This window comes from Haliotis rubra, unplaced genomic scaffold (genome assembly GCF_003918875.1).
Source record: "Haliotis rubra isolate DU_JTF1 unplaced genomic scaffold, ASM391887v1 Scf352, whole genome shotgun sequence".
Taxonomy (NCBI): Eukaryota; Metazoa; Mollusca; class Gastropoda; order Lepetellida; family Haliotidae; genus Haliotis; species Haliotis rubra.
The window spans coordinates 241,808-267,398 of record NW_025767027.1 but is presented as its reverse complement, the minus strand read 5'-3'; the positions used below and the strand labels follow the sequence as shown (position 1 = coordinate 267,398).

At 39.5% G+C, this 25,591-nt stretch overlaps 1 protein-coding gene across 1 annotated transcript in view; it reads left to right on the top strand.

The window, feature by feature from the left end:
• LOC124285107 (protein O-mannosyl-transferase TMTC2-like) overlaps positions 1-25,591 on the top strand; it is a 412,056-nt gene that overhangs the window by 332,224 nt on the left and 54,241 nt on the right. Inside the window, 1 exon segment of the mRNA XM_046721262.1 lies at positions 9,960-10,041. Coding sequence (XP_046577218.1) covers positions 9,960-10,041 — 82 coding nt within the window.

Here is a 25,591-nt window from a genome sequence, read left to right as displayed (position 1 = left end):
AACAAATCATCAAAACTGAACTCATATACACCAAAACAGAACAAAAATCACCAAAATAGGAAAATAAACTTCCAAAACTGCAACAATATCCTCTAAAACCGAAACAATACATCAGTAATGGAAGACTAATCGTTTGAAATGGAAACAAAACTCGGTATTAGCAACAAGAGCGTGCGAGAACGGGCGCCGAGCCGTACAAAACGGCATTCATAGCATCCCAAAACGGCACACAAATCGTCAAAGATGGTGGCCAGGGGAGACGAATAGGCTTTGGTAAAGAATGTTTTTTCGTCGCTATGAGTCTAATCTTGAAAATTTGATATGGGGATGTAGCGCATCAACCCCCTATTGTAGCAAGCTTCAAACCTATGTCCATAATTCTCAGTGTCAGGCTTGCAATTCTGCACAATGTGGTCCCTCGTTCGACCGAGTAGGATTTCTTGTCAACATGCCATGCTACTGTTTCTGATCAGTTTTGTAAATAAAGTATTCATAGCGTCACATGCAACATTACAATATTTTAGTGATTTAAAAAGTTAACAAAAACTTTGTTCATTCTCCGTGAATTGCATACAAACATACAAACTAAGAAGTATATGTCTGAGGACACATGATGAGAGGACTGACACGTCTCTCTCAGGTATCTGTGAATACAAGTTTGAGAAATTTTGAAAAAAGGCAATTTGGGAAGTCAAAGTAAAAATGATCACTTAGATATGCAATTCATGGAGAATGAACAAAGTTTTTGTAAACTTTTTAAATCACTAAAATATAGTAATGTTGGATTTGATTTTTGTTCTGTTTTGGTGTATATGAGTTCAGTTTTGATGATTTGTTCACCATTTGTATGGTAGGCCTGTAGGGTAATAAAGTCCAGTCACAAGGCATGACTTCATCATAGACAATAAGACAAGTCTTGTGCTATGATGCAAAGGTAATTGACACTCATGTTTACTGTCCTATACTCTAATGAGCAATCACGTCAGTGAAGTGTGACTTGCCGAATTCCAGTGGATTTCGATGTGTTCCGCTCCTAAGTTGCTGGACACATCTTTGAATAAGCATATGCAAAGTTGCGAGGTTCATTCGATGTCGTTCGGAACTGAACGTTAAAAACAATTGATCTTTCCGAGCTGTTTCGCATTTCATCTTTATGTGCGATCATGGGAGACGGTTTTGAAGCAAGAGCTGGCCAGATTAGAGTTGCAAGACTTAAATCAGTGTAAGACAGGGAAACCTAAGTAGCTTCATCCCTTTGTCTTCGGACGAAGGCTGCTGCGGAAAACCACATTATTCGGGAGTGCCCAAATCCCTGGGAGTTTTGTGCTTAGTACGCCTAGGGATGAGGTGGATTAACCCATCACAAGCATATGAGTTATGGAGTCAATCTAAAGATTATACTCGTAACAGGCCTCCATTGTGCATCGCCATCTCTCGGTTTTCATCTATCTACCCAACACTTTCTTGTCTTCTTTCTACAGACACAGGGTAATCTGTGACCCATCGTCCAACCATAGGATAAGTACACCACACGAGAGGACAAGTTTAGAAATTTGAAATTTTTTAACTATTAATTGTATATTGATAATACTTATCTTATCTCACACGTTGGATTTCCCGCCCAACCTTCCCCACTACAGAGATCACGTTCCAAGAAGAGAATGATCCAACAAAGGAGTCACATGACCAATCAGGAGGCTTACTGCATGCTTTACAGGGCATGCTGTATATTTCACAGAGGCTGAGGGGTCATTGTGAGGGAGCAGAGAGGAGTGTTTGGCTGAATGGTGCAATAGAGGCCAAAAACCTGGTCCGTTTTCAGTCAGCTGTCGAATCAAGAAGAGACAGTGCACTACGTGAGATAGGATAAGTATTATAAATACATAGTTGTATACAATTTATGGTTACAATTTTCAATTTTTATCTTAATCATTGGTAAATGTCAAAACTTTTACACAATCAAAACAAATTAAAGAATAGGATATATATAATATTTATATGAGTAAATTAGAAGGAAGAAAATGATAAATTAGAAAGTTGGACAAACCAGAAATGGCATTCCATTTCAGCTTCGGTTAGACTTTTGTTACGTGTCCCATTCTCACTGTTGGCTAACTGAGCCGGGTCTGGTCACTTTTGGCTCCAGATTGGTCAATGACTTGACCCTTTATGCAACCATATGCAACTGCTGAGTATCACTTAGAGCAGGTGATGGTTGATGATGATGCTGTGAATGGGTAAGAGGAGTTTGTATTGCTTCACAGAAATGTGTTATCTCTGCATCTTGCTAATGTTGTCTTCACTTTGGGAATGCTCAACTGCCTCAGCTGACACAGATGGAGGACCATTGTGTGCCACTCATTCATACATCCCTGCCAGGGGTCACATATGAGCATGGTCTTCTGTCCTCAATAACTGTGCCCTTACCTCTTGTGAAGGGGATTTGATTCTCATGTTCACCTTGCCACCTGTCTTGAGGGTAAGACATTCCTAATGAGCAGTCTTATCAACAGAACTTGTCAGTAACTGAACAGTGTCAAAACAATCGTTGATGAAGCTGTCCAAAGGTTCTCTCTCTTCAACACTCAACTGTGGTATGGGAACTTTGCTCAAGTTTTATGTCTTAGTTGGGTCATTCTCCGAATGTTTGTGTTTGAATTATGCATGTATATCAAAGCATCTGTGACAAACGTTTGTGCTTCGTGGTAACATGATGTAACTGACATATGTTTCCAGATCTTGATCATGTTTCTCCTTGCATCTCTGCTTTTCACCAACTGAAAATATGGAAAACAATATAAAGCACTATATTTTCACTAGAGCCAATGCCATGCAATCACCCTTCCCAGTAATTAATACTTTATGGTTTATATTAATGTTCAAATAATTATTATCCCTGCTGTTATTAAGGTAAAATATGCTCAGGCAACATGTTCAGACTATTTGAAATGTTTGGATCATACAAACATACACTCCATGAAACAAATTACATCACATTAATCAGTTTGTGAAAGTGTCACATTCAATAATGTATCTTTCTTTAAAATACCTAATGTCCCTTTTGTTACTAAAGTTACGGCCTGCTGTTTCATGGTAACGGTTTACTCCCACTGTGCCCACTTTTGGAAATGGGCAGTGTTAAAACAACTGAGGGATTAGGGTATAGTCTGTATCAGGCTAGTTGGCAGTGGTATATAGTATAGTCTACTTAACCACAAACCACATACTTATAATTCATAAACTAGTATGTAACTGGCATTCTACCATGGCTACGTGAAATGCTTGAATTTGATTGGTCAATCAATAAAATCAGACGGTATCAATTTGCATTGAAAATTAGTCGATTTCACGGCGCTTCACTGCGCACGTATACAGCACTGCCGCACTACTTCAGCTTGGCCACCAACATGACTAATATCAACACAACAGACGTGATGGAAATGCTGATGAAATTAGATTTCTGTGAGATTGCTTAACTTTAAACAATGTAAAGATTGCACTCTCTGTGCAGTAACTAGAGCTAACAAACAGCATAACTTGAAAACAGCAAATCTAACTTTGCATTTGGAACCAGTGTTCTTAACCAAGACAGTAAACATTCAACATCCCACACTGCTGAATACCTAGACCTTGTAGGTCTTAATTAAATGCCCCTTTAAGAAACCTTGTTATTAGTGGGTGTGATCCCACTGTGTCTTTACAGTCATCCAATATTACACATGCAGACAGAGCACATCTGGCAGTGTTCAGAGCACTGTATCCTTTTCCATTTTTATATAACACAGTCAGAAAATCTAACACATTATTCACAGTTCCATGAATTGGATTAATGTCTTTTTCACTACAGAACTGTGCCCACTTCTGCAAGTAGACTTTATATTGTCTCTGAGTTGCACTCCTCCATGATTCAAGCATGACAGTCTGAGCTTCCTCCGAAACTCTTCTTGCTTTGAGTCTTCTCCTGAAAAGCGACAGGCCATCAGGTGGAGTTTGTTCCTCAGTGGATGCAGCTTCTCTGACCATGGTAGCGTTAGCAGTCTCTGTTTCCTGGGTAGCACGCTGGGTACATCCACCAGCATATTCATCAGTCTCGGGTACCAGGCCTGGGTGCTCCTTAACGGAACCACTATCACCCCCTCCGACTTTTCCTCTGTGACCTTCTGCAGGCATTTCCCAATTGTACTGAATGGAGGAAAAGCATAGAATTTAAAACCACACCAACTTAGTGTAAATGCATCAATATGGTAGGCTTGTGGATCACATTTCCAAGAAACATAAGTCTCAAGTTGTTTATTTAACCATGATGCAAATAAATCCATATCTAGGGTACCCCATAATTCACAAATTCTTCCAAACACTTCTGCATCTAGTGTCCATTCTGTTTGGTCATCAAATACTCTTGATTCCCTATCTGCAACCACATTCAGTTTGCCAGGTATATGTGTGGCACTCAGCCAGATATCTCTCTCAATGCACCAATACCATGTCCTTAGCTATGATGTCACAAGCTACTGATTTGCTCCCCCCCATGGCATTTACATAACACACAGCTGTTGTGTTGTCCATCTGAATTTGAATATGCACCTTTCTATACTCTTTTGCCAAAGATTGGATTGCATATAAAGGTGCTAACAATTCCAACTCATTGATATGTTTTTCTGCTTCTAAAGCAGTCCATCTACCTCCTGTTTTTATATCCCCACAATGTGCTCCCCATCCCATGGATGAGGCATCAGATTTAATAATTACTTCAGGTGTACCATGGGAGATAACTCTTTGGGACCTAGGAATGTTCGCATGCCACCATGTCAGATCTTTCATCATGCATGCTGATATTTCTAGTAGTCTATCATAATTTCTATTGTTTTCCTTTAATGCTTTGGCTTTTGCCCTTTAATGAAGCGGGCCATACTGTACTCACGAATTTCTTTCTTGTAAGCATGTAACAATCCTTTTTAATTGTATAGACTTTCTCATGTTAACTTGACAGTCATGTTTTCAGAATTTAAAACAAAACCTAAGAACACTACAGACTGTGATGGCACTAATACAGACTTTGTAGGATGGAGAATGAACCCTAACTTTTGAACTAAGTAGACTGTGTCTCGAACATTTGCACGACACTCATCAAATGAATCTCCTTGCAGATAATAATCATCAATGTAGGGTACACTCTCATGTCCTTTCTCTCTTAATGAGGCAAAAAATGGTTTCATCAACTTGGTAAATTGTCTGGGGCAGCATGCTAAACCATTTGGCAGACATGTATACTGAAACAGTTTGCTTCTCCAAATAAACCTTAAATACTTTCTATGCTCTGCTTTAACTGGTACAGAATAGTAAGCATCCTTTAAATCTACTGATGCCATGTAACAACCTGGCTTCATCAACTTAATTGCAGAGTCAAGACTTTCCATTTTGAAATGTTGATCGGTTACTGACTTATTAAAGTGTTTCAGATTCAGTATCAGTGTGTATGAACCATCTTTCTTGGGTCTTATGAAAATATTTCATACAAATTGACCCTCGTTTGGTTCTGTCTCTTCAATAACTCCCTTTTTTAGAAATTTCTCTATTTCTGAATCAATGATTTCTGTTTCCCTTGAATCAAATATGATTTGTTTTGGAGTAAAGTTCTGCTCTGGAACCTCCTCAAGTTCAATTTCACAACCTTGAATCATATTTAAAATTACTTGATCTGATGTGATTTCTTTCCAGTTTTCATCAAACTGTTTCAGTCTACCTGCTGTAAACCTACTGACATTCACAAGAGGTACACTATCACAGGTGTCTCTACATGGTTCAGTAGAACAAACCCCTTCTTGTAAAACCACGGTACCCATAAGCATGATTAGGGCCGTCTCTATAGAAGTTCGGGGCGGTGGGGTAGCCTAGTGGTTAAAGCGTTGGCTCGTCACGCCGAAGACGCGGGTTCGATTCCCCACATGGGCACAATGTGTTAAGCCCATTTCTGGTGTCCCCCGCCGTGATATTGCTGGAATATTGCTAAAAGCGGCGTAAAACTAAACTCAGTCAGTCAGTCTATAGAAGTTCCGTGACCTCCAGGTAAGGTGATTCCCACGATATGGGCGCCGGCCTCTGCTTGCACCCCAGTGTGTTCTTGGAATCACCATCTTGTTGGTTAGTCTGTTTGATTTATCAATGTCTTCTAACACCTTTGGCACATCCCCTCCAAAGAGTTTGGAATTAATAGGTAATGTGGAGGACATAATTGATGCATAGTCTGGATGTAAATCTTGCTTGATGAATTCTCTCCTTCTCATATTCAGTTCATAGTTGGCATAAGCTGTAAATTCCAGACTTTCTATACCCTGTTTCAGAATCTCATCTATAAAAGCCTTGTTTTCTTCACCAGTAGTATCTCTGAATGTCAGTAGTCTATCTAACATCTTTGTAGTTTCGGTCATCCCTTTCATAAGAGACAACTGTGTTCTCAGCATTCTAGCGTCAACAGATTGGGATGTAGCACTTAGTTTCTTCCAAACAATGTCCTCCACTTTTGTTTGCACCAATGCACAGCAATTATCTGATCTTGGTACGTTCTCTAATCTCTCTTTCATTTTTACTTCATCCGGTTTGTTCAATTTAAATATCAGATCATTCACAATTTCAGCCAGTTTGCCATCCACCGGTGGGCTTGTTTTCTCAGTGTTAGTATCCAGTTCTTGGGCTATTTTTACGAGTATCGAAAGATTTTTGTCACTGACAGCAGATTTGGGAGCCTCGTTGACAGTTTCATCCCGCCGTCCTATCAAACTAGACACTAAGTCTTGATCAGACAACTTTTGTCTTTTTGGATCACTTGGACCCTCATCACAACTTTGCACAACTGACGATTCAGTATCGGACTCATCCTCATAATATTCACCATCATAGTAGTCATGATAATAGCCTTCACTGAAACCACCGGTTTCCTGTGGCCGAGATTTAATTGAATCGGCAATCGTCTTGAAGCCTTCCCTCATGGGAATGGCGACACCCCTGTAGATTGTTGTCTGACAACTTCAGGCGGACGATCTGATTTTGAAGTTTTAGACTTTCCTTTTTTACTCTCCACAGAGTTCTTCGAACTCCTATCGCTTCGTGATTTTGTACTGCGTACATCAACTTGATCGCTGTCTGACATCGAGAATGACACTTCTGCTTGTGCCATATTTCACAAATGACACTGTTAATTGTCTGTAAACGAACTATGTTCGTAAACCCCCCACATGTCCTATCTAACACCATACAAAAATGTCTACGACATTCAACTTCAACACCGGCTTTCACCTTAACAAGGCCGAAAGCCCACTCACCACGTGTTTCAACTAGTAGAGCGATGACGAAACACGTCCGTCGCCTCCGTGTCATACAACTGCTATCTCACGGAGCACTCAGTGCGATGACTGGGCATTTAACATTTATTAAAACTCGAAAAATACAATTATACGATTTCTCCTCCACAATTATTAGGGAACCCCACTATCATAATTATTACATTCTATTATAAACATATTCAAACTCAATTACAATACACAGCAATAAACAAACAATATCTAACATATAAATCAGAAAACCTTGTAAAAATTCATCCCTATCTACCCCTATTTGTGCTGCAAAACGTTCGTAAACATTTACCTACCTGGTAAATGGTATATTTGTTTTCGTTTAGAATAGGAAATTCGCCAAAAAACGGTCAGGCTAAACACAAAATTTATACCGCTCATACTCCATCATGTCCCGTTGCATCATTCAAAATGTCAAAAATTGAACAACGAGAATTCCGCTCTCTGACACCTTTCCCGCAAGGCTGTCACTGATATGTTCGTACACTTGTAAAAGCTTGGCCATAATCCAGTCCCAAATGATGAGAACAATGTTCCAAGGAATCCCAAGTTAGTCGCATGTACACAAAGCAGCACTGTCACTCTTTCGTCGCATGCTGGGGTGGAGGCACGTACGTGAAATCATGATCAACACTCGCCAGTCATAAAAATCAAGTCTTTAATGAGTTACAGGTCATAGGTCGATCAGAAAAGGATGTATTCTTCGATTCTGCAGGGTTCAGGTTCGACAGTCAGTCAAGTATTTTCCACTGTCACTTCGAATTTCAACCTTGCGCAAAATGTAAACACTGTCTCCTCCGCCATTTCAAACTGTTGCGTAACTGTCTACTTCCAAGAAAATAAGTAGGTCAGACAATTCCATTATAGTGTGGCCAGGGGGGTACATTAACACGGCACACAAAACAATAGGCTGGTTTCGGTCGTGTGGTGTTATGATTATAAAAACCAAGCTCTTAGGTGTTACATTATTGCATTGAATAAACAGTAGTTTATTTTCTTTGGACAGAATATTTTTTATGTTGCAATGTTAAAAAAAATATGAACGGCACCTACCACTCCCTTCACAGACGAGTTCAATTCGCTTCTCGTCCCATGCTGGATTACGCAGTGTCTTCCGCAGGACGAGGAAGTTCGATGTTAAATTGGTTATGGTAGAATGGAGATAAATGTACTGTGTTTGGAAATTAGATTAATGTTAGACCGAATTGATAGTCTCTAAATTTCATTTGAAGCCGAACGCGTAGCGTGAGGTTTCGAATGATTAATTTAGAGACTATCAATTCGGTTATAATTCCTAATTAACTCAGCAAGGCATAAGTGTAATGAGTTTGAAATAGTAATTCATTAACATACAAGTGATATGCATCTGAAGAAACATCAGTATGAGTAACATCAATAACATTGTCATCAACATATGTGGAATCTTTTTTCAGCTTTTTACATGTTCATATTCTGCCACGACCATTAAGGGAGACACAATCAAGGTATTGCAGAACAGATTTTCTTCCATGCTGGAGATCATCCTTCGGGGTGTGAAATCTACTGTTAACGTCTCTATACATGTACTTCTCCCTTGATGGGCGTTCTTAACCCTAAACTTATAGTTGCCATACATCAAATTTTGTCCATCCCATGCATTACCAATGTACTAAACGTCAACATGAGCATTAACCATGATGATGCATATGAATGATGAAGTGGGGGTTTGTTTTATCATACATATACATGACTGTGACATTTGTTAGTGTTCACCAATTTGTTCTGAAATGTGCTCACCAATTTATTCAGACTTGTGGTCACGGCATCACCAGATGTACCTGGAAAATGACTATAACCAATCCCCCTATTGTTCTATGGGTGACTGCTTTTTGTTGTTTTAAGAAAAGTGGGCACAGTGGGGGTACACCATGGTAACAGCAAGGACTGTAAGAGGAGGGAAGAATTTTAGGTCATATTCTTCATCTTTTGTTTAATATGAGACTACAGTCGAGGTGAACAGCTGCACCAACAGCACCTTTTGAGAGAAAACAGTGTTTCCCCACTGAGTAGTGATGTATGCAGAGATTCCAACCTCTACGATTTTATCGTAGTCGCTACGAATTTTAGCCTTAAACTACGCCAATACGACTACACTAGAAATTCTACGAAATTTGAAGAAAATTCAGATATATAAGCAAAAACATATTTTCCTCGATTAAATACATTTTTGGACTTCACTTACCTTCCATTCATCCAATTTAATGACATATTTGAACTGGAATCATTGCAAGTAACAATTTGGAAATCTACTGTTGGAGGTATTTGAAATTAGAGCTTCACTCTTGATTAGTGTGATATTATCTTTCTCAGAATCCATCATGATTTAAGTATTTAGTTGACTACTAATTTTATGGTCAAACTACTAATTTTGATTCTCAAAACTACTATTTGCAACACTTTGGGGTTGGACTCTCTGTATATGATACTTAGCAGTGAAATATTTGTATGTTTCCAAACATTGATGTGGGCATTAGTTGTGTTGTTTGGTTGTTTCAAATTTACCTCAAGAGTCATGAAGATTTATTTGTATAAAAATTTCTACAAAGTTACACTGTTGGTTCACTGTTACAGAAACAGTATGAAGAAGCTGAGAAATGGTTCAAGAAAGCATCTGATATTGATTCCATGGATGCCAGTATAGATCATCACTATGGTAAGTAGCAAAGCTGCTCCAACAGTCATACAGCATTACACTCACTCATTTGTCCAATTGTCTCAAGGATTACTTAAAAACCCTCTGAGGTTACTGATTTATTAGTAGGATAAGTTCATTTCCTAAGCGTACAATTGCAAATCAAAAGTGCAATATTTTGTACTTGGGTTTACAAACCCAGTCAGAGCAGGTGGGTGTGCACTTAAGTGTAATGAAGACTTTCATTGGCATGAGTACTTTTATATGGAGTTGTGTTGAAGCTGTCCATTGCGTTGAATGTTTACGATGAAGTAACTGTCCATGTAGTTCCATGGATTTTAGTTCCATGGAACTGTCAAAACAGTTGTTGATACCCTTTACCACAGACTTGGCAATGGAAACGGTAGTTGTTGTGATGATGGATCCCTGATTTAAGCCTAAACTCTGAATGAAGACCTAAAATAACTATATATAAGAATTGATAGCAAAAAAGGCGTGTCTGCTGATGAGGTTGTCATATTTCGTGTTGAAACGATCATTTTCCGCGATCTTGTTTCGACGCTCAGGAGGGTGCCCTCGCTTAATGCACAGTTGCAATAAATAGAGAGGTTGTCAAGCTATTACAGAAAGATCTGTAAATTTCTAGACCCCTCTGCCAAATGGCAAAACCTTATATACTTGCAAAATAATGAAAATGCGAGGGAAAACTTACCATTACTCTTGCGCCACATGTTCGTCTTTCACTGTCCAGCGAGGAAATGGAGTTGCTTTTGGGGCAACTCCACATTTCGCGTGGACAGCGCTTTCACTCTGTGCATGAGCGCAGTGCAGCACAGCTGCTGAAACCACTTTTCACCCCAGCAGGGGTGAATTTAGTGAATCGTTTGAACTCCGATTTCGTGGGGGTGGGGGGGTTTCATTATGTTATATTTCAACATTATAAGTTGAATTTGCATTTTTGATAATTTGCTACTGTTTGTCCATACCGAAAGGTATCAGAATCTGCAAAGTTGTGTTTTACGTTACATGTGACCTTTTACCTAATTAGGGCCTGCCTACATGACATAATTAATGAAGTAATTGGGACATGAAACAAGAGTGGGAGAGGCCACTGATCAGTGGACAGGGGCTGTTCAGCCAGACTGTCGAAAATTGAAATTTTATATATTCGATGTTTCGGATATTACGTAAGGAGGTAGTTCGGCATTCACACTATTGCGTTCGACGCTCCAGGCATTAAGGAAAACAAAATACATTATACAGTACATTCTTTATTGTGGCCACTGTGCTACAATATACAGTGTACACTGCTCACAGACCCTTGATTCACATCGTAGTCATCCCAAGTGAGCCCAGTCTGATCAGCATAGTTCATTATGGAAATCTCTTGTCTCTGAAGCTGGTCCTTGAGACGCTGAAGCCTTCTGTCAAGCCGCAGTAGCAGCTCTTCCTTGCTGGTGCATGTCTGTGGCCACACACTTGCGCAAGGCAGGCCTCCACAAAGGACTGCTCTGTCTTCAACACACGTACATGCTCATAGATGTTGGGATGACATTTCCCACTGATATTGTTCAAACGATGATGACAACCTTCTAGATTATTGTTCGTGCGACGGCCATCATTCAGCAATTGGTTCCACAGCTCCTTTTTCCACTGATTTGGTCTCTGTGATGTAGTCCATAAATCTGGTGATAGCAGCGCCTTGAGGAGCATCTGCAATAGCCTGGACCCAAACGGCAATAGCCTGGACCCAAACATCATCAACTTGTTGAACAGATGTCAAAGCTAGTGAAACGGCACGTCGTTCAAGTCGTCGCAAGTCATCACGATTCACACTCTTTCTACTCAGTCACCAGGCCAAGTTTCTGGATATATCTCCAAACACACTGAGAGTAGTGAAAGTAACATCCACGTAGTTGTGATGTAGGAAACACTGTCGTCACGGCGTTGTGGGCAGCCTTCTCAAAATCCATCTGAATGATGTCTGGAGATAAGTTGAAGGCACGTTGTGTTGCTGCTGCTTTCAGTAGGTGGAATGCTTGGGCATATCCTCTTTTTTGTCGGGCAGAAGGAAGTACACGAGAGGATAAATGTGGCCTTGCACCTCAGTATGAAACAAGTACAGCTGGTGAAACACAGAGGGGGCAGAGTAGAAAGTCCCATCAGCATAGATAATATCTGAGTCACATGTGACGGTAACCTGAACCTGCGCATTTGCCATATTGACATCGTTTGTTACTTATTAAGCTTATATAGTTACTTATCTTGCCTCACACATATAGTTTGGCATGAAATGCATGTGGACCCGTCTTTTTTGTAAATATCTCTTCATCCAATGACCCAATCGATCTCAAACTGTGCAAGTGGATGTTTTGTCAGACAACCTAATCACATTGTAAATCACCGATTTTATGCATTTGTATTAAAGAATCTGTCTATGTAACTGTCAACAAAATAAACAGCAGAACGCAGACTGCTTGCAGAGGGAGGGAGCCAATGACCTGTAACAGCGGCAGTGTTGGGTCATAAAGGTCAACGTTCGTCAATGTAGGTCAGCTATTCTGATGACCCTGATGTCAAAAGAATCTAACTTTGGATGCCTACCTTTTTGTACAAGGTTTTGTTTATTGGTTGTTGGTTTACTTTTCACAACTTTTAGCACGATGTTGTTTTTCATGCCAAGAGCAAAAGTTGTACGTTTCATGTAATCCGACACCTTTTAATCGGTTTGCTACGTTTGCTCTCTTTTAAACAAAAATTCAACACATTTGTAATTAAACGTTTAGCATCATCTGAATAAGCTTTCATGATGACAGCTAGAAGTAGTCAATGTGAATGATCCAAACGGTCTATCACTGTGCAGTGCACAGGTAACTATCTTGAACTGCACGTGCATTTACCTTTATGACCCAACATTGCCGCTGTTACAGGTCATTGGCTCCCTCCCTCTGCAAGCCGTCTGCGTTCTGCTGTTTATTTTGTTGACAGTTACATAGACAGATTCTTTAACTCATTAAGCCCGAGAGCCCCATCACTACTCAACACCTGGAAGCCCTCGCTGATTGCCCACTCTCTGTGCCGAGACTAATTAGTGCTAGTCACACCTGATTTCCCTGGCAGGTTTCGGGGATCACAGAAAACTGTCTAGTTGTACAAACAAGTCCTGATTGTTTAATTGTGTCGTAAAGATATATGTTGAAAGAAATCAGGTGTGAATACATGTCGTGTATTGCAAGCTTATGTAATTTTATTGCAAGTTTCTCTTGTAGACCTTTTGTCGGCTTGTACATTTATATTTTATCACAATATGCATACACATGTATTCTTTGTATGTAACAGATGAGACACACGTTAACAAATTCTCTTTCTTATATCATTGTGTGAGGTTTAAATTTACAAAACATCTATGACAATGACATACTGTAAAGAAGAATTTACTTACATACTTTATAATCGTGGACGAAAATAGCGGTTTTGCCGATACATTTCTAGTGTTTACGAATTCTTAATGAAAGTACTATAAAGCTAGTCTGTGACTAGCACAAAGCACATTCATAGCATTGCACTTTATTTCATACAGATTTAATGCAGAAAACATACGTGACCATACAAACATACATATACAAAATGTATACTACATATTCCTTGCATAGACATAAAACAAAGAGTCACGTGATAGGGCGTCATCAAATTTCCCGAATAGAACGTTCGGTATCTCTGGTCATATGTTATCTGCAACCAATCGTATCATGAGATACCTGTCACAGAGGAAAGGACAGGTGATGGGGCGTGGGCGAAATTTCTGAAGAGCACGTTTGGTCACTCAGCAGCTTGGATAGAGATTGGTTATTGGCTATATCCTTGACCAGTCGATATGCTGGGTTTCGGCTTTATCAACTCAAGCTATCATGTAACAGTTTGTGTATTGTAAACATACACACTGTTATCTCAACTGTTCAGTAAATTGGCTGGTCATATGTTATCTGCGACCAATCGTATCATGAGATACCTGTCACAGAGGAAAGGACAGGTGACGGGGCGTGGGCGAAATTTCTGAAGAGCACGTTTGGTCACTCAGCAGCTTGGATAGAGATTGGTTATTGGCTATATCCTTGTCCAGTCGATATGCTGGGTTTTGGCTTTATCAACTCAAGCTATCTTGTAACAGTTTGTGTATTGTAAACATACACACTGCTAACGATGTATGAAATATACACATAAGACAAATAGGAGTAGATAGTCACCTTGGCGAGTTTATTTGTCCTCATTTTAGTGTTTTTCGATAAGTAAAACAAAGCGATTGAAATCCAACCACTGAGTAGAGGTAGTATTTATTTTCATATACATTTTATGCACACAACTAGTACATAAAACATAATGGTTTGCTGTACATGTAAATATAATCTTCAGCTTGATACGAATGACTATCCAAACTAGAGTACATGCATTACAGAATTCACGAGGTGACACTATACTGAATTATTATAGTGTATAAACTTGCAGTTGACACCCCCAACCCCAATATTTATGAAGGTGGGCGTGCCTATATCTTTACTGAATGCAAACAAGGTTCATAAGATTACAGATGTGCATGCATGTATAAACATCACAGAGAGGGGCGTGACTCCATAAAGCAAGATGTCCAATGATATAACAGTGCATCTCTTTATTTTACACTTGTCACGGGACGTAACTACATATGCATTCTACCGGAGGCTGTTATTTCAAGGTCGAAAGAGGCGTTCAATTATCTCATTACTGTAATCTGCTTGAATGATTATATGCATGTGTATCGATACCGTAACTGATATACTATCAAATACAAACGTTTTACAGAATGCTCATGTAAATTGCATAGAAAACTGACAATTCAAATCAACATGAAACTTTCAACAGCTTGAACAAAAATGCTTGAAATACCTTTGTATGGCTTACATGTAATAACTTATGATATTACTTCTGTCCATGTGTGACAATGTTTTAAATTACCAACTTACTGTCTTTTGTAACAAACGTAGTAAAACATTTAATTGTTGTAATAACACTGACATGTATATATGTATTCGATGCAAAGGCGCAACTTATCACTTTATATTCGCTTAGGTAACATTACGAACTTTAGATTATGGAAAACAACTAGTTACAATTCAGTAAACTTCAAATTAGTAAGTTCAATTATGTTTAATCTATTCGAGCTTGGGTGTATAATTACTTGTGTTTATACATTATGTTTCAGTATATGAAACATGACAACGTAATGATGCCTAAAAAGTAAATTCAAACTATTCTATTGTGTTTGAATTCTTTGTATGTCCTTGAAATTTAGGTATATTGTTTCCTATTTATTAGGTAGTTGAAGGAAATATAATTTTTAGTAACCTCTAAACCATTACATCTAATTCAATCAAGGTGCATCTGGTATTTTAGTATCCATTCCCAAGGAAGAGTACCAGGCACTTACCTCTGTAAAACATCATAATTCCTTTCTAAGCTGACATGCGTTCATTTGCTAAACGCTGTACAAGCCTATGATAATGATTAGCAATTGTTATCAAAACACTTTAAATACTTCTTCTGATTGTTACTAAAGGTGGGATCTCTCGTAAGAAAAGCTAACATTTGCTCAGTACTGCTAAATTGGTTGAAATAATAGGTACAGTGCGATTTTTAAAAGTACAATACACATGTGCGTCTCTCGCTGAATAAGAGGTGCTTTCTGTTGACGAGTGTATGTGGCTCTCGCTGTGAGAAACTGCTAATTACCTACCCCATAAACACGTCACTCGCTGTGAGGAGCTGATTAATTTGCCCCATATATGCGTCTCTCGGCCTTAATGAGTTAATACAAATGCATAAAATTGGTGATTTACAATGTGATTAGGTTGTCTGACAAAACATCCACTTGCACAGTTTGAGATCGATTGGGTCATTGGATGAAGAGATATTTACAAAAAAAACGGGTCCACATGCATTTCATGCCAAACTATAAGTGTCGTTGTTTTGGATGGAAGGGAGATAACTCTAAATTTGTTTTTCTTGTCATCTTGTGGTCTGGTACTCCATACTATGATCCAGTGTTATTATGGCAATGTTGAGCATTGCCACGCTCCACTGCTTTTTGACAGTCCGGGTGTGTATTTGATAAAATATTCGACAGTCCTGGTGTGAACCGGACAGGGGTCACTCTGTTGATTAAGTAATGAGAGTTATCTACCTTGAAAACATTAAGGTTTGCAATGTAGCAGTTGATCAGGGCTTGCTGCGAGGCAAGACCAGGCTACTCTCTGACACCATCACTGTCCTGGAGTACACAGACTCAGTATCCCACATACTTGGTGATTGGGAACTGTGAACAACAGAGTAAACATGAACGATGTGACTTTAACATGACCTACCATGACAGTGGGATATCATGATAAATGATACAAATATTTGAGATTTGTTGTTTCTGATGATTCACCCCTCCTGTGAGGCTAGGGCATTAATTTTGGTGATTGTGTTCTTTCATAAGTGCTCTATGTAAAGGCTTTTGATTTCGTTTTTAGATAATATTATCTAATTGAAATAATCTTATAAAAATAATACAGTGAGACCCCAGATACCCGGACCCCAAATATCCGGAAACCTTGCTTTCCGGTCAATTTTCATTAAAAAAACCAATCTCTTACATTATAAAAGTGACTGTCTATAACGGATATGCGGTTTCCGTTCCCAGACGGTAAATTTTACAAACCAACCGGTTAAAGCAACACAAAATTTACTCACTTATCCGCACGAAGCTTTGATCTACCGCTGACCGTGTGAAGGGAAGCGCGAGAGTCCCACATGTTTTGAAACGAGACAAGGCCTGCTAATCTGGATTAATGATTGATCAGCAGGGTATTGGTGGTGATTAGTAGTCCTGTCTGACACAAAGTAGATTGTCGTTGTCAAATCAAAACGACCATGCTGTTTTGGAAGTGATTTTAAACCAGAAGTGTATGCTCGCTACCGTTCAAACACCTACTATATTATTGTGCATGTTTGAACTTGAATGCCGGGAAACGTGTGCACACCTTATTGCTATTTCCTGCTCAAATACAATCTTAATCCCTGCAAATAATACAATGCCCAGCAAAAACAACTTAGAACTTAAAAAGTAAATAATCTTGTCTAGTGATGTTTAACTGCAAATTTGACGTCTTTACTGACAAAGTTGTCTTCTGTTGTTTGTTCCCGCGAAGTGATATGATGTTTTCTTACCCCTGGAAAAAAGTTTGACGATAGCGTAACTCCTGAAGATAAGCCAACCCCCTCCTACTCACTGCTTTTCTTATCCTCAAAATTCGGCTTATAGACAATAATATACGGTAAGCCTGGATGACAGAAATCCAGATGTCCGGATATTCAGTTATCCGGACGATTTACGTAAAAACGAATGTGTCCGGATATCCGGGGTCTCACTGTATTGTCTTAAAAAAAATAAATCTTCCAAACTTTCCAAAGAAAATACCCAATTTATCCTATCTCACGGTACGCACTTCTCTCTCTTGATTCGACACTGAGTGGAACGATGTACACTTTTTTCCCTAGGCCTCTCTTGTCCATTTGCTTCCTAGCTCTCATGCAAAACGGCATGCGGCATGCACCACTAGCTGTGCCATGTGACTATCTCTGAATCATCATTCTCATTCTTGGAGAATCTGCATAGCCGGGGAGGATGGGTGGGAATCCGTTGCGTGAGATAGGATAAGTATATAAATATACAATTTATATTAAAATTTTCCATATTTTTAAACTTATCCTATCTCACGGTATACACTTATCGCATGGTCGGACGGCAGGACGCAGACACCGTGTGTCTTGACAGTGCAAACAGCAGGAACTGTGTAGACTGGAAACGACCGTAGATAGCAATGCACAAGGGACAACAACATAATTACTGGTCAATAGGATTTTAAGCATGTAATTCTTCTGGGAGAGCTGATGGGCTGTGCTCATTACATGCCATGGGGGTGCCTCTACTCAGATAATTAATCCCTAATTTATCCCTGTAGTTATATGCAGACCTTTAGCTTGTAATAGAGTTTGTACTTCCTCCCGCGGAGACAGCAGGCAAGTAAGGCATTGCAAACTTTGTACTTCCTCACGCGGAGCCAGCAGGCAGGAAAAGCAGGCTGCTAAGGCACTGGAAACTTTTGTACTCCCTCCCGCGGAGCCAGCAGGCAGGAAGGTTTGGGCTGCCACTGTAAAAGTAGGAACCAAGTATCCATATTTTAAGCTGATTTGCTGTTAAGTCCCGTCGGCACCATGCCCACCGCGCCTTGGATAAGTGCACCCCGACGAGGTACTGGGCGAGGCCCAGGCTACATCGCTGCAGCCCGAGCTGTTATAACTGGAGCCAATCACCCACGATGGCCCTGCAACCCATAATTTCACATTAGATTTGTGTGCCTAACCAAGGCATACGAATATACGCCCTGTAGGCATTAGATCTCCAGTGACCAAATTCCTGAATCTGAACTGCCGGAATTCCTTGTAACACTGCTGAGTTTGCTGCCCCTAACCGAAATGAATGAGAAGAATAAAAGTTAATATTGATGGGTTGTTTTGCTGCCGTCAGCATCTTCCTGAGCACTGCCTGAAACTGAAATCTTGTTAGAGGAGCCGAGTTAGTATGAATAAAGAGATACCCGTCTGTATGCGGGTGGTTGCACAAAAAATCGCTTTGACAGGGCATAGTATGGACTGAGGGACTGCCGTAATGGCAATGCGTGTGCCGCGGCCCTGCTGGTCTAGTTTTGGAGGCCTGTAGGACCACCTCCACGTAGGATTGGTAGCTAGCAAAAGACATGTCCTTCAGCAAAACAGCCCGCTGTGATGAGTCGCTTATTGAACGGGCGACTACCTCCCTTACCCTGAAAAAAAACAAAAAAAACAACAGAGAATGTTAGTTGCTGATTGAACGGGCGACAACCTCGCTTACCCTGAAGAAAGAATGTTAGCAGGTGCGCTGCTGAAAACAGAGAAGTTTCATATGAAGAACTGCATACTGTGGTAAGGAGTTGCGCAATGCGCGTTAGCAGCTCAACTGTAATGAGCTGACGCGTGTCTGGCTGCCTTGGCCATACCTGCAATGGCTTAGTGCCAGATATGAGGGCTCGTCCAGGATCTGAACCCGGGACCTCTCGCCTGAGTTGTGATTTTTTTCTTTGTTTGTTGTTTGTTTTTGTTTATAAAATTACACAGAAATATGAAATATTAAATTTCCTATCTGTTGGTATAAATATAAGTGCAACCACCTCGGCGTTTTGGTTGAGGAACAGACCTCGCCAAATGTTGTCCACAATTTTGTTATGCGTTAAAAACAGTAAATTATTCCGCTTTTTATCGCGCACCAATAAAAGTACTGTGCTACGAATTTTTTTAATTTGGCATCTTTACTGAAAGTGTGAGCTAAGAAAGTACAGCCCGGTATACAAGTGCATACCAACTGGGTTTATGTGCTTACGCACAACGCAACACGCCCAACACCAAAAAACGACTTGCAATAAATGGCAAAACTGGATTCTCTTCTATGACGTCAAACGACGACAGAGAGGTCACACATGTATAATGTTTTCTTTATCCTTTGCCCATGGCGAACCAAACTATTCCAATTCCAAGTTCCCCAAAGTGATCGGATACGCTTTGGCAGTTTCACAATTTACAAGAAAACATGACAATGCACCACATGCGAAAGCACGTAACAGCGACCCGGATGGCCCTATCCGAGTATATAAGTTAGTTCTTAGATTCCCATATTCTCCTGTGTGTATAGATGTATTTTGACTAATTTTTCATCGAGTACTAGCCATATCTACAAATGTAATGAAATTGCTGAAAATAATACCACATTTTAGTTGACATCATTGCTTGCTTCACGCACCCTGCGATGTCGGAAAAAGACGACCTTGGCACGCTGATCAGCATACATCTCACCCAATTTCCATTAATTGTATAAAAGGTCTCAGCTTCTATGTCATAATTAAACACTCTTTAGATAAAACATAAAATGACTGATTTTTCCCTTTAAATAGTGTCCAGACTATATCAACGATTAGACAGTTTGACTTTGTATCTTAATATGAGCAATACGCACACCTGTTTGGCATTAATTTAACGTAAATGAAAAATTAATATTTCGCAACGCCCGAATAGTTTGTTAGGATAAGAATTTTCTTTCTTTATGATTATGTAGCTATTTCTCTTCATAAGTATGCAATGAAAGATGCAAAAAGATAGCCTTTATGTATGGAACTATATATTAGAATATGGATGTAAGATTTGTCCAAATCAACACATGACATGGTTTATATATCTCCAAACAATTTTCCTATAAAGTCGTTAGAGAGTGATATCCTGTCATGACAATATGAACTGAATATATTATCAAAAACAATGATAGTGAATCATAAAACGTTACCGACAAATGCGCACCTGGCCAATTAACATACGTCATTGTTTTGTATATAAAACGACACAAAAATATGCAATGAACAAGAAAATTCCTTTTAATATATGTCCATATACATTTCATAACATATGTAAGTCATTTTCATTAATTAGTATGTTTACTTATAAAGTTGAATTAAATCGCCGTTCATTAACCTGTCCATATGAAACTGCAATATTAGTCCAATATTACACATTGTACATCATAGTGACTAAAGTAGTTGCAGCTATGGCTACGTTTCATCTTCTAACTGTAAAGGCTGGATGTTTTGTCCTAGTCTTTTGCACAAGTAACCCAATATCCTGCCCTTTACCAGTTATCTGATAGGGTTCTGGGGCTCAAGGCACTGGTGCCATGGTTTCCATAGCAACAGTTTTTTTAGCCAATCCCCAGGGGCTATGTTGTCACATGACAGGGGCTAGAGGGAGCGTGGGACCCCCTAGCCTGAAATCTTCCTCTTTCTGCCTGCACTGTCGAGGTGACAACAAGCCAACTTGTTTTTTAGGTAAGAACCTCAGTTTGCTTCGATATTGCAACTGGGTCTTCTGTATTAAATTCCAATGTATAGTTATGTTGTTAGCAGGATAAGTAATTATCTGCGGCTTTTAAATTAATGTATTATTTAATTTGATGAATCACAATTAAAACAAGTGTTGGGTCACTGTCATCAATTATTCTTGCTGTGCCAAACTGGCGAAAGGTCACTCATCTGTGACTGTCCAAACGTGCACTCGATGGCAAGAATAAATGACATGTACTCATTGTAATATATTTTCATCTAGAAACTCATTTGAGTAAAGTACTTTGTGTGTTTAGCATTAATTTGCTTATTTCACCTGCCAGTCAAAATTGTCTCTAGCTCATTGCTAAATTCAAAATTCCATTTATTTACAACTTGTTGCTGCTAACAACAGAACTCTTTTGCCATTTTAATCTAAATTAAAAAGTGGCTGTATCACTGTCCCGGTTTCCAAACCATGTGCTCAGTTAGAGTATCATGGTATCATCTGGAACCAATTAGTGGCGGTCATGCTCACTGACCAGTGCTGACCTCTCCACTGAGCAGCACACAGCCTGGTCTGTCTTCGGCTCTCCTCGGCAGGCTCTCCTCGGCATTCTCCGGCTCCTGTCAGGCTCCATTACAAAATGGCTGCACCGGATGTAAACAAACCTAGGGTCCGTCGTCTGCTTCATGTTTATTCTAACATAGCAAAAGCCTACCATCATCTCATGTCACTTTATCAAGTATATCTGAAAAGTGCTACTGATGGGTAATAGCATGTTCAGCATTTGAATATTGTTTATTTTCTGAACAAGATTATTTTCTCGTTCTCTTCGCGTCTGGCGTTACGCGTATCATCAAACGTAATATTTCTACATGTTGTTACATCAATCATGTTTTAGTATGTTTCCCCACTTGATGTGAAAGTGAAGTCACAGTTTATTCAATAATAATATAATGTATTATATTATATGGCCAATAATATGCCTACAAATTGTAGTAATATAAATCATGTAATATCCGTTATTACATATTATCAATTTATTTACTATAATTAGGTGTTTATTCTGGGTAGCCCCAAGTGGTTTACCTACCGGGTGTATTGACGTTCTGTTGGAGCTAGCCTCATATTGACTAGTATGATCATCCAACAGGCAGTCATACCCCATTTCCCTTAGCCACATGTGTCGTACAGGCCAGGTGTCCTGTCGTGGCTATTGTGTATATCAATCAACCGGTTTTCTGTATCATATATTCCAAATGTGTTGGGTATAAATATTGCCCCACTTTGTGTATATATGTATTTTTATATTTCCCATTGGCCCTTAACCCATTCAACACCGCAGGCCGAATAATCGGCCACAACGTTATGAGTCCCCAGACACCGGAGGCCGATTAATCGGCCAGGCAGTAGTCACGTCAAAATGAGACATACTTTTAGGAACCTACCTGACTTTTGATTCATATATCAAATCTATCACATTTCACAATGTCTGAAAACACTTATTAAATTTCAATTTATCATATATTATCAGCAGAATTAAAATTATAAACTATTTTTCGCAATGTTATTGAAAACAACGATTCTCAGACACATGCTTCGGCAGCGGGTCCACAATAACATTGTCAAAGAGCAAAGTAACGATGTTTCGAGGAAATTATTAAATAAATTGAATAGACTAATGAATAAAATCAACAGCAGCATTCATAAAATTGTCAAGCGTGCATTATAAAATTACTATTTCCATCTTTTTGTGCGATCGTGTAATGCAAGTCAAGTCACTGACAAGTGACATCTAAACTCTCGCCGCCTCAATCTTCATTTCGGACCACGATGTTTAATGCGAAAATACATACATGAAGCATTTTTGTCACAGGTCATAACCTAGCACGATACGTCCAATAAGTTCCATAATTTACGTATAGGTAGCTATTTCTTGCTTAATATGTTCAGAATAGCATTATTTCACCCAAAACTTGTGTCCAAATCTAAAAGTTTCCGTTTACGAGGACGGTATCCATTGCCGTAATATGATTGGCTGCCTTAGGTCACGTGTCTGATTTTGACCAATCACGACCTTTATAGCAGACCGTGGCGAAAAAGCGTCATTAGAAACCAATCTTTATCAATAAAATCGCTTCTTACAACTGTGAAAATACTCTTGGCAAGGGTACAGTGATATTGTTGATGTTCAGAGCTTTTCGAGCGATGCCCGACATCAAATGATTTGCAGCGCATGTTATTCATCTGAAGCTTCGAAAGCGGAGGTATTTTCAGTTGTTATGTCATTTTACCGGGCGGAAAGCCACAGATATCGGGAAATAGGCGACCGTACATATTGTTTAAGAAATCTTTTTATAATAATTTTCTGATTACGTAAAAATGAAAATATAAAAGAAAAAGGCACGGGCATTTTATGACATGTCACAAATGGAAAAAATCGCCATAGTTTTTGCTTCTTTCGTGGTTTATCTGGACGTTATAAATGTGAGCTTGCATTTTCATTCAAATATAAATTTATTTAAGTTGTAGTTGTATTATTTGAATAATATTATAAAAATAAACTTCCTATTTATCAACAGTAGGATTAGATCTTTTAAATGGTGTATGGGATGCAGTAGCAATAACGTTTTACAAGCTTATAATTTCCTTCATAAACATAGGCTGCATCTATGACCTCAGAGTCTCTGGGAACTCGGTGTCATGGCAGTAAATGCCTCTGGTTGACTGGTGTTGAAAGAGTTAATATTAATGTGACCTTCACCTCACCTCAGTTGGGGCCCTATGTAGATCCCCTGATAGGAGGGGTGTGACGATTCTTTTGGGTTATGTAATTAAAGGTATTTATGTAAATACTCTTTGGGATTGTGTGCTCATATATGCACATATACTTTTGTACCAATATTGTATTTATTTGTCCTTTAATAATATTGTTGCCCCTATTAAGTATTGTCGTCACATCCTACATATCAGTCGGATTATTGTTAATTTTCATAATTGTATTTGCACAATGGCTCTTTCTGCCTGCACTGTCGAGGTGACAACAAGCCAACTTGTTTTTTAGGTTTCACCTGGACTGTGCAGTCGGAATTTGCAACTCTGTAACCAAGACCTTTTATTTTAATACACATTATTACTGTCTTTTTGTGTTGTGTCATCTTTGACTGGAGCACTTCGCGCAATAGACACACTTGCCCATCCCTTTTACCGTGAGACGTAATTGTTACGCAACCACAGCAATTACCCAAGTCTTACATAACACTTGTGTAAAGATTTAGAATATGGTGTACTGCACTAAATGTGGACCAGGCTCCTATTATTCTTCGGATTTGTTCACCGGATAGACCTGGTAGGTCTACTTCACCGCAGAGAAGCCACTCTTCGACTCGTTTGCATTCAACTAAGCAACGCCTCCATCTACTTTGTTGAGATCGGTTCTTCGATCGAAGTCACCTCCTCGGACTACGTCTTCTCGTCAGCATGGGACTTCCTCTTCTACGCACTCGACCCGTCAACCTAGATCTCCTGTACACGATCGACTGCTGCCTATGGTTCAAGATCCAGGGATCATCGTTCTCATTGTGGTACTTCCCCTCCTTGTTCCCGAATTTCTCATCGGGTCTCCATATGTGCGTCTTCTTCCGGTTCGTCCCCCTGCAGACACCAATATGGATCTACAGATAGGAGATCTACTCAGCGGGGCTCCGATTATAGATCTCAGCGTGCTACGACTTCTGATGGGGCTCCTGCCTTCTTGCATCTCTCTAGTCTACTCGGATTGTTCCAGATTCCTGGACTCCTGCGCAGGAAACTACTCCTTCCCCAGATCTGGCTGCGATGTTGAGTGCTATTTACTACTGATTGGAATCAGCAACAGTCAGCTCCCTCGACAGGGACCGAATGCACATTCAACGAACTAGCATTCGTCAACGGACCATGGCTGCATCTACTTAATTGGCATTCACCGAACCGAAATTCGCCAGACCGGCTTTCCTCGAACCAGAGATCGTTGAGCCAGCATTTATCGAATCAGCAGTCACTGAATCGTTGTTCTTCAACTTAACTAGCCGTCCCATGGTTCACCAAACTCATCCAAGTATCATTATCGAACCGATTCGGCAGGCCGGTTCGCCTCGACATCGTCGAACTAATTCTTCTGCACAGAATGGCTCATCTCGTCCAAACCACATCGCCGAACTGATTCACCACAACAGCCCCGTACTAGTTAAGCTGATTGATCTGCTCATCACCAAACTTTAAAAATACAAATACAAAAAAAAACAATTCAAACAAGTACCAACTAAACAATCGCGTAATTCATTCCCGACCACTTCTTACAAATTTCCGAATTCAAAATTCATACAATTTTAAGTATGCAAATTAACGTTTTTCATAAAATTGAACTGAAACTTGATCCCATTTTTAAGGGCATGGTACACACATGTGTATCCTACTACACTGCATACACTACCAACAACACGGAATGGTGCTCCAGAGTTCACTGGACACTAACACACACCTAACACTACAAACACTTCTAAGCTCACTAAATAACACCAAAGCCTTTGGTATAATTCTTATCAACACTGACCTT